This window comes from Microcaecilia unicolor, unplaced genomic scaffold, assembly GCF_901765095.1.
Source record: "Microcaecilia unicolor unplaced genomic scaffold, aMicUni1.1, whole genome shotgun sequence".
NCBI lineage: Eukaryota > Metazoa > Chordata > Amphibia > Gymnophiona > Siphonopidae > Microcaecilia > Microcaecilia unicolor.
Window position 1 is genome coordinate 1,072 of NW_021963301.1, and position 18,470 is coordinate 19,541.

At 47.2% G+C, this 18,470-nt stretch overlaps 1 protein-coding gene across 1 annotated transcript in view; it reads right to left on the reverse strand.

Moving 5' to 3' along the window:
* Window positions 1-1,868: 1,868 nt before the first annotated feature.
* LOC115459158 (telomere length regulation protein TEL2 homolog) overlaps window positions 1,869-18,470 on the reverse strand; it is a gene marked incomplete at its 3' end in the record, with an annotated part of 72,998 nt that continues 56,396 nt past the window's right edge. The window contains exons 12-13 of the mRNA XM_030189031.1: window positions 18,185-18,273; window positions 1,869-1,960 (exon numbers count right to left, since the gene is read on the reverse strand). Of these exons, the coding sequence (XP_030044891.1) occupies window positions 1,869-1,960; window positions 18,185-18,273 (181 nt within the window). The remainder of the gene's footprint in view (window positions 1,961-18,184; window positions 18,274-18,470) is intronic.

The following is an 18,470-nucleotide window of genomic DNA, read 5'->3' on the forward strand; positions in this document are numbered from 1 at the left end:
TTCTCTTGAATAAGTCTCTCCCAGGAGCCAGGAAAGATAGTCGCCTGTTTGCTAAGCAGTACTTCAATGCTGCTCGTCTTGTCATTGCACAGGTCTGGAAGCAGTCCTGTTGCCCACCATTGATAAAATGGTATACTATGCTGTACTACATTTGTGAGATGGAGAGACTTTGTAGCTGATTAGAGATCGGCACTGTCATGAAACTCCTAGGCACCCGCCTGGGGCTACCCAGCGGTCACTTAGAGGGTCTATCCCCAGCATAGCTCAGGTCCGCCTGCACCTGCCGCTTGTGCTCTACACTAGCACCTTTCTCCCACCAACTGGGTCACAACCACCTCTGGGCAAGTCTCCCACTCTCAAATTATTCCCAGTAATTTCTAGGCTACTGGAGGCCACACTCCCAGTGGTCCCACAGTTCCCAGAAAGCACTCACAGACCCAACACACAACCACCAGGATTCTTTGTCAGTCTAGACAAAGAAGCAATAAACTGAAAATTGTTTAATTTCTTAAAAATGTTGAACTGTAAAACATAAAAAGTGCAATCAGAAAACTATAACAGGTAACTTAAATATGGATCAATAACAAAGCTAACTAAACATCTGTTTACTTTCTAAAAAGTACCTGGGAAGATCATGACACAGAGGCATATTTTCAAAGCACTTAGCCTTACAAAGTTCCATAGGTTTCTATGGAACTTTGTAAGGCTAAGTGCTTTGAAAATATATATGATCGCTGCTCACAAGTTATCAAATGTAACTGTTTACAAAGCCTTAGCAAAGAGATCTGTCTCTCTCTTCTCCCAGGCTAAGACTGGGGCAAAAGCCATTACAATCCAAATGAAAATGAGCTCCTGGGTCAATCAGAGCCCAGAACAGCAACCTTTTAAAGCATACTGCAGACTGACTTTCCAAAAGGCTTAAAAAAAAGAAAAACAGCCTTGGGTCTGCAGCAATTTCAAAACATAAATATGCACCACCTGCTAGCCAAACTAAAGAAATACTCTTCAGGCTTAAACCCACTGTTTTGTCACAGGCGTTGCCTGTTTTTTTTTTTTTGGGGGGGGGGGGGAGGGAAGGGTAGTCTTGTGGTGTGGTGGTTGGGGGGGGTTGGAAGAGGGTTCCTGTTTTGCTTTTGGGTGGGGGATTATTTATACATAAAAACAATTCAAAATTTCAGGGTACTGTATCTTTCCTTTGGGTTCTTGGTGTAGGATTTACATTAATTGCTGTCATATGTTTCTTGTTCTTTTTTGTATTTTGTTATATCCCATAATCTCAATAAGGTTATCCTTGCAAATTTAAAAAAAAAAAAAAAAGAGTAGGACCTAGACAGAGCCAATTGGAAGGCACGTCTTCTGGGCCATTGGACCCTCTCCTCTCTTCCCCAAGTTATCCCCCTACACGGTCTCTCCTCTCTCCATCATCTACATGTACCCCTTTTCTTTCTCTCAAGCACTCATGAGTGACCTCACCTTTACATTCCTTCCTCTCACCATAAGTACTTTGCATGGTCAGATTAGCTCTCATTTAACTAAATATGTTCATTTTGTAGACACAGTTCTCTGTAAAGTAACAGAGCATATGAAGGTAGATAAGGACTAGTTGGTCTACCCTGTCTGCTCACTTATTCCTATCCATGCTGGAAAGATATATCCCAGCTGCCAGCTGAAGACACATGACTGCTTATAAGATATTACTTCTTATCCAACTTGGTTTGTATAGTCTTCCTCTGATTTTCTACCATCCTGGATAGATAAGCATCAACAAGCAGCAATATCAAATCTTAGCCAGAACCTCCTTGTGCAGGACATCTCCTCTCTTTGCAACCTCCACTTCTGGTAGATCAAACACCAATGCCTCATTTTACCTCTTTGGTCATTGCCTGGTTCTTTAGGATCAAGCCCTTCAAAACACCCAAGGTGGCCTCCAGTTTTTCCACATCTTCAGACCCTGTTAGGACTGAAAAACAAAACTGAGATTTAGATGAAATTACAGCCACACTCTCCCTCAGTGCGGCAATACTATGGCTTTGTAGCCAGATTGCATGCTTCTCTTTCTCTTGCAGGGTAGATTCCAAAGTTTACTGGTCAACTTCAGGGGCAACATTCACTATTTTTTTCAGCAGCATGTGCTCTCCTGTTGGGTGAATCATTTTTGCAAGTGAGCATCAGTGATGGGGGGTGTCCCGAGTTTATTTAGTATTTACTAACCTGCCCTTTGGAGACCGTCAAGGTGGCTTACAATCTAAAAATAAATGAGGGGGAGAAAAAGGGAAAAGAAGGGAAAAGGATGAAAGACAGGGAAACAAAGAAGGGTAATCATGGCAGAAATACAATTGCAATAGTAATGAGGGGGTGGGGTAAAGACAGTGGAGGTACGCCATAGCCAATAGCCCTCCTGGACAGGAAGTATGATCAATCATAAGAGTCTTCAAAAAGATATGTCTTGAGGTCACTTTTAAATTTAAGTAGGGAAGATTGTGATCTTAGGAATTGAGGGACGGCATTCCACAGACATGGTCCTTGTACAGAAAATACAGTATCTCTGACATGTTCTTGTACTAGTATATGATAACTGGGAATGATAAGGAAATATTGCTGGGCAGATCTTAATGTTCTGTTGGGGCAGTGTAGAATTAGAAGTAGTGATAAATATGGAGGTTCATTGAATGAAAGTCATTTCTACCATAGTGCCACTGTTTACTGGCTGCTAGCACTAACATTTAAAAAGGAGATAGAGCACCTTTTAAATTAGAACGGGGGGGGGGGGGGGGGAGCCAACAGTTGCTTAGGACTGCATGGTTCAGAGTGAGGTATCCTTGAAGGATGCTATTATAACAGGACATTTAAGGAATTCCAATAGGGAAGTTTCAACAAAAGTGAAAGAAGATGGGTGTATTTAAGGGTAGAAAGGGCAAAGGTTGCAAATTACCCTGTCAAATTCTAAGCAGCTTGTAGGTGCAAGGATAAAACAAACTTTGAAGTGTCTGTATACAAATGGTAGAAGCCTAAAAAATTAAGATAGGAATGTTAGAGTATATAACACTAAATGAATAGGTAGATATAAAAAGATCTCAGAGACCTGGTAGAAGGAAGACAAATCAATTAGACAGTTATCAGGCTATAAATTATATCGAAGTGAGAGGGTGGATCAAATCTTAGAGGGGCGGGGGTTATGCTGTATGTTAAAGAGGGATTTGAGTCAAACAAAATAAAAATTCTGCATGACACAGACAGCAACGTGGAATCCTTAAGGATAGAAATTCCATGTGTGAAGGGAAAGAATATACATGTAGGGCTATACTACTGTCCTAAAATATAATGTGACTCTGAAACTCAAAAAATCTAAACATCAAAAACTTAATAATGATAATTCAATCCAGTAAACCTCAATTCAACACTTAAATTGTAAAATGTCTATAGACTACAGTGGGGGAAATAAGTATTTGATCCCTTGCTGATTTTGTAAGTTTGCCCACTGACAAGACATGAGCAGCCCATAATTGAAGGGTAGGTTATTGGTAACAGTGAGAGATAGCACATCACAAATTAAATCCGGAAAATCACATTGTGGAAAGTATATGAATTTATTTGCATTCTGCAGAGGGAAATAAGTATTTGATCCCCCACCAACCAGTAAGAGATCTGGCCCCTACAGACCAGGTAGATGCTCCAAATCAACTCGTTACCTGCATGACAGACAGCTGTCGGCAATGGTCACCTGTATGAAAGACACCTGTCCACAGACTCAGTGAATCAGTCAGACTCTAACCTCTACAAAATGGCCAAGAGCAAGGAGCTGTCTAAGGATGTCAGGGACAAGATCATACACCTGCACAAGGCTGGAATGGGCTACAAAACCATCAGTAAGACGCTGGGCGAGAAGGAGACAACTGTTGGTGCCATAGTAAGAAAATGGAAGAAGTACAAAATGACTGTCAATCGACAAAGATCTGGGGCTCCACGCAAAATCTCACATCGTGGGGTATCCTTGATCATGAGGAAGGTTAGAAATCAGCCTACAACTACAAGGGGGGAACTTGTCAATGATCTCAAGGCAGCTGGGACCACTGTCACCACGAAAACCATTGGTAACACATTACGACATAACGGATTGCAATCCTGCAGTGCCCGCAAGGTCCCCCTGCTCCGGAAGGCACATGTGACGGCCCGTCTGAAGTTTGCCAGTGAACACCTGGATGATGCCGAGAGTGATTGGGAGAAGGTGCTGTGGTCAGATGAGACAAAAATTGAGCTCTTTGGCATGAACTCAACTCGCCGTGTTTGGAGGAAGAGAAATGCTGCCTATGACCCAAAGAACACCGTCCCCACTGTCAAGCATGGAGGTGGAAATGTTATGTTTTGGGGGTGTTTCTCTGCTAAGGGCACAGGACTACTTCACCGCATCAATGGGAGAATGGATGGGGCCATGTACCGTACAATTCTGAGTGACAACCTCCTTCCCTCCGCCAGGGCCTTAAAAATGGGTCGTGGCTGGGTCTTCCAGCACGACAATGACCCAAAACATACAGCCAAGGCAACAAAGGAGTGGCTCAGGAAGAAGCACATTAGGGTCATGGAGTGGCCTAGCCAGTCACCAGACCTTAATCCCATTGAAAACTTATGGAGGGAGCTGAAGATGCGAGTTGCCAAGCGACAGCCCAGAACTCTTAATGATTTAGAGATGATCTGCAAAGAGGAGTGGACCAAAATTCCTCCTGACATGTGTGCAAACCTCATCATCAACTACAGAAGACGTCTGACCGCTGTGCTTGCCAACAAGGGTTTTGCCACCAAGTATTAGGTCTTGTTTGCCAGAGGGATTAAATACTTATTTCCCTCTGCAGAATGCAAATAAATTCATATACTTTCCACAATGTGATTTTCCGGATTTAATTTGTGATGTGCTATCTCTCACTGTTACCAATAACCTACCCTTCAATTATGGGCTGCTCATGTCTTTGTCAGTGGGCAAACTTACAAAATCAGCAAGGGATCAAATACTTATTTCCACCACTGTATAAACAGTGTCACCAGCCCAATATATTGTGCATTATAATAACCCCAATACTAAATGATTAAATGCTGCATCAGGGAGTACTAGGGATGTAAAATTCCTAGATGTAATAAATGACTGCTTCTTGGAGCAACTGGTCCAGGAACAAACAAGAGGGGGAGCAATTTTGGATCCAGTCCTTACTGGAATGCAGGACTTAGAGCAAGAGGTAACGATGTTGGGTCCCCTGGGAAACAGTGATCATAACATGATCAAATTTGACTAAATAACTGGAGTGCAATCAAAAAAGAAATCTACAGTAGAAATTTATTATGAATATTTATAGTTAATGAATTTATTGCACAGTAATACAATGAATTTGCTCTGAAAATTGCACATTGCACTCTGGAGTCTTGCCCGATGATAGAGAGTTGCAATAAGCCCACCCAATTAACGGTAAAGCTCTTTCTGGTACCCTGTATCATGAGCTCTTAAGTTTAGCCCCCAGATGTTGCCATTATTTATAACTAGGACTCCCTCCCCCGCAACAGATTGTTAACACCGTCTCCACAGCATCCCCGATAAACACAAAAAGCAAAAGTTACTCACCTGTTTTCTGAGGACAGCAAGCCAAGTATTCTCACAAGCTGGGTGACATCATCCGACGCAGCCCGGTGCAAACGCTAACTAGCAAGATCAAGAAATTTCAAGTAGCATCCCACCGCACATGTGCTAGTGTCTTCCTGCCTGACGTGCGAGCACGGATTCCTCAATCCTTTTGATTAGTTAAAGAAGACAACTCCAAGGGGAGGTGGGTGGATATGTAAGAACACTTGACCTGCTGTCCTCGCAGAACACCTGCTACAGGTGAGTAAGGTAAAATTATGTATAATCATACCTGATAATTTTCTTTCCGTTAATCATAGCTGATCAATCCATAGACTGGTGGGTTGTGTCCATCTACCAGCAGGTGGAGATAGAGAGCAAACTTTTGCCTCCCTATATGTGGTCATGTGCTGCCGGAAACTCCTCAGTATGTCGATATCAAAGCTCCATCCGCAGGACTCAGCACTTAGAGAATTACACCCACGAAGGGACACTCTGCCCAGCTCACCACCGCCGAAACGGGGGAGGGGAATTAACCCAGCTCATCCCCACACAAGTGGGGGAGGGGAATCCGTCCAGCTCATCCCCGCGGAGCGGGGGAGGGACACCACACCCGCCGATGCGGGGGGATCTGGCTTATCCTGCAACCGCAACCGCGGGAGGAGCTGACTGACCCTAACACCGCCGAAGCTGGAGGGGTACAAAGCTGCCCTACAGCCGCACGAAGCGGGAGGGAGTGCCGGCAGAATTTATGTCTCAATCCAGCCCCGTAAAACGGAGGGGAGAGGAATGCAGCAGCTCACTGTAACACAAAGTCGTCTCAACTCTTGAAGAATCCAAGTGAAAGAAGAACTTGAACACGAAGTCCTCCTGAAGTAACTGAAGGCTAAACTTGAACCTAAAATTCAACCAGAATATAAACAGTACAGATATCTGGGAGGGGCTATGGATTGATCAGCTATGATTAATGGAAAGAAAATTATCAGGTATGATTATACATAATTTTACCTTCCATATCATCAAGCTGATCAATCCATAGACTGGTGGGATGTACCGAAGCAGTACTCACCCAGGGCGGGACATAGAAATCCCTGACCTCAACACTGAAGCTCCAAACCGGGCCTCCGCCCGTGCAGCCACAGTCAAACGGTAATGCTTGGAGAATGTATGAGCCGAAGCCCACGTTGCCGCCTTGCATATCTCTTCCAAGGAGACGGATCCGGCCTCTGCCATCGAGGCCGCCTGAGCTCTCGTGGAGTGAGCCTTCAGCTGGATAGGCGGCACCTTCCCCGCGGCCACATAAGCCGCTGCAATGGCTTCCTGGACCCATCTTGCCACTGTAGGCTTAGCAGCCTGCAGACCCTTACGAGGACCTGCAAACAGGACAAACAGATGATCCGATTTCCGGAAATCATTGGTCACTTCCAAGTAACTGATGATGACTCGTCTCACATCCAGATATTCAAGAGCGGAGTACTCCTCTGGGTAGTCCTCCCTACGAAAGGAAGGGAGACAGAGCTGCTGATTCACATGGAAGCGAGAAACAATCTTGGGCAGGAAGGAAGGCACTGTGCGAATAGTCACTCCTGCCTCAGTGCACTGCAGAAAAGGCTCTCGACATGAGAGCGCCTGGAGCTCGGAAACTCTTCTGTCTGAAGTGATAGCCACCAAAAAGACTGCTTTCAACGTCAGGTCTTTCAGAGATGCCCTCGACAAGGGTTCAAAAGGCGGCTTCTGCAATGCTCTTAGCACCAGGTTGAGATTCCACGCAGGCACCACTGAGTGCAGAGGAGGGCGCAGGTGATTAACTCCCTTGAGAAAGCGCACCACATCTGGCTGCGAAGCCAGGGAAGCACCCTTCAGGCGGCCCCTGAAGCAAGCCAGAGCCGCTACCTGGACTTTAAGGGAACTGAGCGACAGGCCTTCTTGCAGGAACGCCAACACTGAAGAAATTGGAGCAGTGAAGGGAGAAAGTGAGCCTGCTTCACACCATGCTGCAAAGATACGCCAAACCCTGGCGTAAGCAGTAGAAGTAGAGCGCTTCCTCGCTCTCAGCATAGTGGCGATGACCTTGTCTGAGAAGCCCTTCTTCCTCAGACGCTGCCGCTCAATAGCCAGGCCGTAAGACCAAAGGGAGAGGGATCCTCCATCATCACGGGACCCTGATGTAACAGGCCCTGCTCCACTGACAGCCGCAGAGGATCGTCGACTGAGAGCCTGAACAAGTCCGCATACCAGGGACGTCTGGGCCAATCCAGACCCACCAGGATTACCCTGCCGGGATGCTTTGCCACCCGGTCTAGCACCCTGCCCAACATGAGCCAGGGCGGGAACACATAGAGGAGCTCTTGTGTCGGCCACTGTTGGAGAAGAGCATCTACTCCCAGGGATCGAGGGTCCCGTCCTCTGCTGAAAAAGCGCGGCACTTGGCCATTGGCCGATGACGCCATCAGATCTAGGCTCGGCTGGCCCCAGCGCTTCGTGATGTCCAAGAACGCCTGAGCAGATAGTTGCCACTCTCCGGGCTCCAAGGTATGGCGACTGAGAAAGTCCGCCTTGACATTCATGACTCCGGCAATGTGGGCCGCTGAAAGCTGCTCCAGGTTCGCTTCCGCCCACTGGCAAAGACTCATAGCCTCCTTGGCTAGAGGGGCGCTCTGGTACCTCCCTGGCGGTTGATATAGACCACAGCCGTGGCATTGTCCGACAGGACCCGTACAGGCTTCAACACGAGTACCGGGATGAACTCCAATAACACCAAGCGAATGGCTCTGAGTTCCAGGAGGTTGATAGACCACTTGCCTCTGCAGGAGACTAGAGCCCCTGCGCTGTCCTTCCCAAGCAGTGGGCTCCCCAGCCCATCAAAGAGGCGTCTGTCGTGACGACAATCCACTCCGGGGTCACCAGAGGCAATCCTGCAGACAACTTGTCTGTCTGCGTCCACCAGCTCAGCGCCTTGCGCACTGCTGGGTCCACGGGAAGGCGCACAGCATAATCCTCCGACATCGGAGTCCAGCGCAGCAGCAGAGATAGCTGTAGTGGTCTCATATGAGCCCTGGCCCAGGGCACTACTTCCATCGTGGCCGTCATAGAGCCCAACAGCTGCACGTAGTCCCAAGCCCGAATAGGAGAGGCTACTAGGAACTAGTCCACCTGAGCCTGAAGCTTGACAATCCGATTGTCTGGCAGGAACACTCTGCCCACTTGGGTGTCGAATCGAACTCCCAGATACACCAGGGACTGAGTCGGGCGCAGCTGGCTCTTCTTCCAGTTGATGATCCATCCCAGGGAGCTCAAAAGAGCAACTACCCGGTCCATAGCTTTGCCGCACTCTGCATAAGAGGGGGCTCGGATCAACCAGTCGTCCAGATAAGGATGGACTTGTACTCCTTCCTTTAGCAGGAAGGCCGCTATGACCCCCATTACTTTGGAAAAGGTCCGCGGAGCAGTAGCCAACCCGAAAGGGAGGGCTCTGAACTGGAAGTGTCGTCTCAGGACTGTAAAACGCAGAAAGCGTTGGAGAGGAGGCCAGATGGGAATATGCAGGTACGCTTCCTTGATGTCCAAGGAAGCCAAGAACTCTCCTGCCTTCACTGCCGCTATAACAGAGCGGAGAGTCTCCATGCGAAAGTGCCTCACTTTCCAGGCCCGATTGACCCCTTTGAGGTCGAGGATAGGCCGGACAGAACCTCCTTTCTTTGGAACCACAAAGTAAATGGAGTAACGTCCCTTGCCAATCTGATTTTTTGGCACCGGAACGACCGCACCCAGGCGGATCAGGTTGTCCAAGGTCTGCTGCACTACCACAGCTTGACCGGAGACTTGCAGGGAGAGAGTACAAACCCGTCTCTTAAGGGTTGGCAGAACTCTAGCTTGTAGCCGTCTCTGATGACTTCCAGCACCCACGCGTCTGAAGTTATAGTGATCCACTCGCCCAGAAACGAGGACAGCCGTCCTCCAATCTGCACTGGGGCGTGGACCAAGGCCCCGTCATTGGGTACGAGACCCTGGGGGAGGACCGGAGGGAGCACCTCCGGGACGGCGGTCTCTGCGAAAGGAATGCTGCTTGGGGGAGAAATTCCTCTTGAAGGAAGAGGGGGCAGAGGAACCCGACTTGCCCGGGCGGTATGGAGGTATCGGGACGAGTACTAACCCGAGCCCTGACCTCTGGTAATTTCTTGCCCTTAGACGTGCCGAGATCGGTCACGATTTTGTCCAGCTCGACCCCAAAGAGCAGCTTGCCTTTAAAAGGCAATCTAGCCAGGCGGGATTTAGAGGCGTGGTCAGCAGACCAATGTTTCAGCCAAAGCCACCGCCTCGCAGAGACTGTCTGAGCCATGCCTTTAGCTGAGGCTCTCCAGACATCATACAGCAAGTCTGCCAAATAGGCTAAGCCCGATTCCAGGGCCGGCCAATCAGCCCTCAAGGAATGATCCGAGGGGGAAGCCCGCTGCACCATAGTCCGGCACGCCCTGGCCACATAGGAGCCGCAAACTGAGGCCTGCAAACTTAAAGCAGCTGCCTCCAAGGACGACCTTAAGGCCGCCTCCAATCTTCTGTCTTGGGCGTCCTTTAGGGCCGTGCCACCTTCCACCGGCAACGCCGTTTTCTTAGTCACCGCAGTGATTAAAGAATCCACGGTAGGCCACAGATAGGCCTCACGTTCACTCACAGCCAAAGGATAGAGGCGGGACATAGCCCTAGCCACTTTAAGGCTCGTTTCCGGGACATCCCATTGAGCCGCAATTAAGGTGTGCATGGCATCATGCACGTGGAAGGTTCTAGGCGGGCGCTTCGTCCCCAGCATAATGGCAGAGCCAACAGGGGCTGAGGGAGAGACGTCCTCCGGAGAGGAAATCTTCAAAGTGTCCATGGCCTGTAACAACAGGTTGGGCAAATCCTCTGGGCTAAAAAGCCGCGCTGCAGAGGGGTCATCCGCTCCATCCGAGCGGGGATCTATCTCCTCCAAGGAATCCGCAAAGGATCGTTGGGAGACCTCAGACACGCTGCCCTCATCTACATCGGAGGAGACAAAAGTCCTCCAAGGCCTGGAAATCAACCCGAGGGCGTTTACCTCTGGGAACCTCAACCTCTTTATCAGAAGAGGGAGCAGGGGCAGCGTTTTGCATGAGGAAAGCCTGATGCAGCAGCAAAACAAACTCGGGGGAGAAACCCCCCAGACTGTGCACTTCCGCAGAGTGGGCAACAGCCCTAGACGCACTCTCAACCGGCGCTCGCAATAGCGGGGGAGAGACATGCTGCGCATCCAAAATGGCGTCCGGCGCGAAACTCAGTGAAGGAGCCGCGCGGGAAGAACGGCGCTTAACTTTAGCCGCTTTTGTGCCGTCGCCCAAATTAAGGGCGTTCATGGCATTAATGTCTCCAACCTCAAGGGCGGCCCAAGAAGAAGCCGTCCGAGCCGCGTGGCCGGCCAAGATGGCGGAGGCGAGGAGCGGGGGATGGGCGTTTATGGCGGGAAAAAACCGCCACGCCGGAGGAACGACCGGGACATTCATCGGTCACTAAACTATCACCCATCAAGGGCGAATCAGGTTGTAAAACCCCCGCATCCCCTCTAGAAGCGCTCCAGCGATCCGGGGCGCGACCCTTTGCGCCCTCGCCCTCCGACGCCATTGCCACGAGGAGAAGAATCGGGGAACCCCCTGCCCGCTATAAAAAGGTAAAATTACCTGCTTGCCGCTCCGAGCTGTAACGAACTGGTGTCCCAGTGAGTAGCTGCAATGAACGTTTAAAGAAACGTCGAATTAAACGCCTTTAAAGACGTTTAAAAATTTTTTTTTTTTTTTTTTTTTTTTTTTAAACGGAGCCAGCGGGAGGGGGGGGGAAAAGGAGGGACCTGGCACCACCAGGTTTGCACTTGCTCAAAAGAGCCCTCAACCCCAGGCCTCAACAAAACCTAAGGATTAGGCTTGGAGGCCTAGCCAGAGCTGCTGCTGTGTGTGACCACCACCTGCTGAGATAGAGAACATACTGAGGAGTTTCCGGCAGCACATGACCACATATAGGGAGGCAAAAGTTTGCTCTCTATCTCCACCTGCTGGTAGATGGACACAACCCACCAGTCTATGGATTGATCAGCTTGATGATATGGAAGTTTGCTTTCTCTGAGGAAAAGCAAGATGTCGTATTCTCACAGCTGGGAATCCCTAGCTAAGAGGCTCAACGAAAACAACAATGCTAGGACAACAGAGACTACAAACATCAACGCCTGTTATTCAATCAACCTGAAACAATTTGTGTACTAGTTGTGGAGGTGTAGCCCAGAACAGAAGAAAATTAGGAATAGGGGGAGCTGGATTCTGAACGCTGAACAAATTCTGCAGGACTGCTTGCCCGAACTGGTTGTCGTTGGGTATCCTGCTCAAGGCAGTAATGAGATGTGAACGTGTGGACTGATGTCGTCACAGCTTTGCAAATCTCCTCTATGGAGGCTGATCTCAAGTGGGCTACCAATGTAGCCATGGCTCCGACATGAGCCTTGACATGTTCCTCTAGAGCAAGTCCAGCCTGGACATAAGAGATGCAATCTGCTAGCTAATTAGAAACTGTGTGAGTGCCAATGGCTACCCATATCCTGTTTGGGTCAAAAGAAACAAAAAGCTGGGTGGACTATCTATGGGGCTGTAGTCCACTCTAGACAGAAGACTAAGGCTGCGGGACACTGGATTTTAAATCTGGGAGTCTCTGTGATGTCTACCGCCATTTTGTGAGTGCCTGGTGCTGGAAAACTGTTGTAAAGTTGCACTTCATTTTTCTACTGTCTTGGATTGTTAAAAATTGTTTTCCCCTGAAGCAGCTTGGATTAGCAAAACAGGGAACTCCTGTCAGGACTGAAGTGATATTTTTGGATTATACCAAGATAAGTACTGTGGAGTAATAAAGAGTATCCAGCTAGTGAGTTCTAGTTCTCCCTGTCACCTGCTGATATTTGCTCATACAGTTTAAATATCCTCTCTTAAATGCCATTGGTCTTATATAAAGCTGATAGCACAAAAAGATGTATTATACAGTGAAGACCACTGGGGTTGGACTTCCGGTGACGTCACGAACCGCAATGGCGGTCTGAACGCGCAGCTCCCGAATACCAGCCCAAATAACAGCTAAAAAGAAGAGCAATTAGAGCCTGAAACGGAAGGTGTGTAGTAAAACAGACAGCGGACGACACGCGCTCCTGAAGATGGCGAACTCGAAGCCCAAAACGGCGGACTTAACTGCCTTCGCTTATCGGGACCGAGACCACGTGGCGGACAAGCAGGCAGGCGATCAGCCGAGTCAAGGGGCCTCCCTAAGCCCGCGGCCTACAAGTGCTCAAGGCGCACACAAAGAAACACAGGAAAACGAGCTGGCACCAGATAAATGGGAACAGCTGAGTACATGGTTGTTGGATATTAAAAAGGACATTAAAGAGATGCGGCGTGATTTTGCACAATTGAGCGCAGACTTAAGAGAGGAGATCAAAGAGCTGGGGAACCGAGTTAGCGAAACTGAAGTGGGCCTTGAGGAACATGCAGATACGATAACGGGGATAGAGCAGCAAATGGTTGAGCAACAAGCAAACATGAGATTTCTCACGGACAAGGTGGAAGACCTTGAAAATAGAAGCCGGCGAGCTAATATCCGAGTGCGGGGCCTGCTGGAGCTACCAGAATTTATCAACTGCGAAAAAGCAGTGCAGGATATAGCGGCTCATCTGCTCTCTACCCCGGAGCACATAGTGGCACCCGAAACAATTAAACTAGAGCGTGCACACAGGGCACTGGGTCCGAGAAAGGCTAATGTGCCTAAAGACATTGTGGCTTGTTTTTCAGAGTTTAAAGTGAAAGAGGATGTCATGCGCCAAGCAAGGGCAGCTAGTCCTATAATATGGGAGACATATCCCATTGAATTATTTCAAGATCTAGCGGCTACTACATTGAAAAGGAGAGGAGCGCTGCGACCATTAACGGAAAAGCTCCGAGATGAAGGAATCAAATATAAGTGGCAGTATCCTTTTGCCCTAGTGTTTTATAAAGAGGGAAAGCAGCGCCGAGTGGTCACGCTTGAAGAGGCCCAGGAGTTTTTGGGGCAGAACAAGGAGACATCAGCGACCACAGCACATCAAACTAATGGACCTCCGAAAAAGAACAAGCAGAGATGGCAGAGAGTCTCACAGGGGCGAGGACGGCTGAGAAGACAAGCATCAGATCAACGGCTTGCGTCAGGGAAAGGCACATGAAAACACCTTGCACATTGGAATTAAATTTCTACCCAGAGAGACTGGCCAAATTTTGAGCATGAGACAGCGGGAGCGGTGCCTGCAAACTACTAAGGGCCCGAGCGCCTAAATGGGCTGGTATAGAAGATGGAAACGGAAGTCCACAATTTTTCTTAGCATTCCTTCAAAGAAGAAGGGGGCATGCTATTTCAGGTTATTGGGGAAAGAGGGAGGGGGGATAGGGATAAGGGGAAACGGTGGTGGATATACAATGGTCTGATTGCATGGAATCGGGCGATAAAGTGTTTAAATGTGTAACATTCAATGTGAGGGGCCTTAACTCGCCTATGAAGCGCCAGCTAGCATTTAAAGAAATGATACGCTTGCGAGCAGATATAGTGCTTCTACAGGAGACACACCTGAAAAAGTGTCACGAGAGGCTGGTGGGTCATAGGCGATACCCTACAATCTTATTTTCATCATGTATAGATAATTCTAAACAGAGAGGGGTATTAATAGCATTGTCAGATTCATATCCCTGGCAGGTTCAACATACAGTAACTGATAAAGAAGGCAGATTCTTGCTGATAAAAGTTTCATTATATAATACTCAGTACACTACTACTACTACTACTACTTAACATTTCTAGAGCGCTACTAGGGTTACGCAGCGATGTACAATTTAACAAAGAGAGACAGTCCCTGCTCAAAGAGCTTACAATCTAATAGACAAGTACACCATTGTTAATATATATGCCCCGAACTCCGGGCAGAAACAGTTTATAGAAAAAGTGGAATTACAATTACAAAAGCACCAACAAGGTCGACTCCTCCTGGGGGGAGACTTTAATGTCACGATTCATCCCCCGTTAGATAACTCTGCAGGCCAAGCTGTATATGCTAAATTAGATAGGAAAGGATTAAAGAGTTTCCTGGCCAGATGGGGACTGACAGATTTATGGAGGGCAAAACACGGACAGAAAAGAGACTATACATACTATTCTGCTAAATATAGGTCATATTCTAGAATAGATGGATGGATGGGAGATGTGGATGTGGCTAATACCATAAGCAAGATTAATATAGAACCACGCACCTGGTCGGATCATGCTCCAGTGGTAATAGAACTACATATAGGAATTAGACAGGTGGGCATGCGATACTGGAGGTTAAATGAGGCAATCCTAATGGATACTAAAAATATCCCAGTGATAGAAAAATATATTGAGGAATATCTTAAACTTAATGATGTGGGGGAGATTCGCTCAGAATATTTGTGGGAAGGTCTGAAAGCGGTCCTTAGAGGACAACTAATAGCACTAGGAGCACACATAACCAGAACACGAGTGGAGCAAGAAGAGAGTATTAGGACAGAATTATCAAAGCTAGAACAAACACACAAAGAGAACCCCACAGACATTGGGGGACAGATAAAATTAAACGAGCTGAGAAACAAACTTCAGGAGTTACAGCTGGCAGAAGTGGCCGCTAAACTACAAATGACACAACAAGAACACTTTGAGTTTGGGAATAAGGCGGGTAGACTGCTAGCTTGTAAATTGAAAAAGCTAGCACAACGTAATCATATAGGGGGCATACAAACAGCTGATGGGAACTTTGTCACACAGATGGAACAGGTTCAAGAGGAGTTTTTGAATTACTATACAAATTTATATGAACCAGAACAAGTCCCAGAGGTAGATGAAATAGAGCAGTATTTGCAAGAGGCGGATCTCCCGCGGGTGGAGAGAGGAGGACTCGAGCGGATGTCAGCCCCCATCTCACTAGAGGAGATAATGTGGGCAATAACAGATATGGCAAATGGTAAAGCCCCAGGTCCAGATGGATTTCCCACTAGGTTCTACAAGATGTATAGTACGCAACTGGCCCCAGTCCTATTGAAAGTATTTAATGATTTATCTGAGTCACAGGAATTACCCTCTACATTGAGATTAGCAGCAATAACCTTACTATTGAAGCCAGGGAAAAACCCCCGGCTTTGTAGTTCATATAGGCCAATCTCGCTTTTGAATGTAGATTACAAGATATTTACAAAGATATTGGCCTGCAGACTACAAAAACAGATTCCAGGTATAGTTCATGAGGATCAGGCGGGATTTATAGCGGGGCGACAGACGTTTGACAATACCAGATGCCTGATGCACGTCATCCAGCAGGTGAGAGACGACCAGACCCCGGCAGTATTGCTTTCAATCGATGCAGAAAAAGCATTTGATAGAGTGGACTGGTCGTTCCTGTTCCAAGTATTGCAGTGGGTAGGGATAGAGGGGAAGTTTCTGAGCTGGTTACAGTTACTATATCAAGGTCCACTAGCAACTTTAAAAATTAATGGGTCTTATACAAGAACATTTAAGCTACAACGTGGGACCAGACAAGGATGTGCGATATCTCCACTTCTTTTCGCTTTGTCCCTGGAGCCGCTGGCCTGCATGCTTAGGAAGGATGGGGAGGTGAAAGGAGTGGTGAGAGGATGGAGAGAACACAAACTTATGCTGTTTGCCGATGATATATTGCTCACAATTGTGAAACCAGAAACTTCTATAAAAAGGGTAATAGAACACCTCACGCACTATGGGAAACTATCAGGGTTTAAGCCGAACTTGGAAAAATCCACCTTTTTGAATCTCACAGTGCCCCCCAAAGAATTAGAGGTCCTTAGGACTGAATTTCCCTTTGTATGGGCGAAAAAGGCTATTAAATATTTGGGCATACAGATAACCTCACAACTAGAGGGGCTATATGCAGCTAACTTCCCCCAGAAAGCAGAAGAACTTTTTCAGGAGTTAGACAGATGGGAAGGACTTAATATATCGTGGCAGGGGCGCATACATGCTATCAAAATGATGCTGCTTCCGAAATTGCTGTACTTATTTATGGCAATTCCGATCCCAATTCCCGCAAGCTTTTTTACAAAGCTTAATCGCAAAATGTTTGCATATATCTGGAGGAAACGCCCACCACAAGTAAGGCGATCTATGATGTTTCAAACATGGGAGAGAGGAGGTATGGGAGTCCCTAACTTCTACCTATATTACCAAGCAGCCCAGATTCGGGTCTTGGCAGAGTGGTCACCTGGGACATCTAAGAAATGGCTTCATTGGGAAAGAGCATGGTTGGGCAGGCGAGAAATAGAAGATATTTTATGGATACCAAAAGAGGAACTGGTGCCCACAATAAGAGCAATGCCTATTGGACTGAGACATCCTCTATGGACTTGGTATCAATTGAGGAGACGTCTGTTTCCGGAAAGAGTGTATTATCGGCAAACAGCAATACGTTGGGCAAAAGGGTTTTCACTGGGGAGATCGGAGAAGATTTTTGACAAATGGGCCCAAGCAGGGTTGCGCACACTAGGGCAAACATGGAAAGATGGAGAAATGATTGGCTTTGCAGACCTTCAGGAGGAATATGGTTTGATAGAGAGAGATCTTACCTATTATTGCAATCTGCGTAGCTTCATTAAGAAGAAAGCGCAGGATGAATTAGACCTAGCTGAAACAGATCTAGAACTTGCGATCACTAGAGGAGGAGGTAAAGGGGGGATAACACGTATATACCTGGCTTTGCTGGGACAGACTGATCCTCAGGTACTATATCAAAAGAGATGGGAAGAGATACTACAGACTACCTATTCCACAATGGTTTGGAAGAGTAATTATAAATATTTACTTAAGTCATCCATAGCACAAACGGTGAATGAAAATGGTTTTAAGATGTTTTATGGGTGGTATTACACACCAGACCGACTACAGAGGATGTTCCCGGAAACATCAGGGCAATGTTGGCGGGAGTGTGGCCATAGAGGCACATTCTTTCACATTTGGTGGTCATGTGGGAAAATAAAAGAATACTGGAACGAGATATTGCAGCTGGTTGATACAGTTATACAAAGACAATACCCATGGAAGGCAGAACACTGCCTTCTACATTTAAACCAGCTGAGATATCTGGCTGGCAACACAGACTGGCGACTCAATATTTTGTGGCAGCAAGGCTTGGACTAGCCCGGGCATGGAAACAGGTGCAACCACCAACATTACAAATAGCAACTGGGAGAGTTGAACACTTATACCAAATGTCAAAGTTGACAGCCATGCGAAGAGGGTCCATGCGGATTTTCAACAAAATATGGACACTTTATGAACAGTATAAAGAACAATCAAACACACCACTGGGATAGGGAGGGAGGGGAGGGAAGGTTAAAGTTGGAGATAAATAAGCTTGATGTAGAAGAAATATGTTATTGAGCAACCGATTGTTGGTTGTTTTGTATTTGAGCAATCTTTAATAAAATATGTATTAAAAAAAAAAAAAAAGACCACTGGGGTTCAAAACTTCCTTCCTACCTTCAATGCAGTCCCGGATATAGACAGGAGCCTTTGTCTTTTTCAATTCTTTGTCCTCTGACATGTCATATGGCACCAGCTCATCATCACTGGAAGTCAAGAGAGAATTCATATGGATAGTCCTCACTAAAAGAAGTCCACAAACAGCAATCCCCAGGCAGCCGACATCTGTTCAAATGTCACACCCTTTGCACATCACACCATCAGGACCATGAGGTAAGGGGCAAAAGCTCAATATTTCTACTCCTCCCCTCATATCAGATTTATCCCTGGAGTCCTAGTAAGT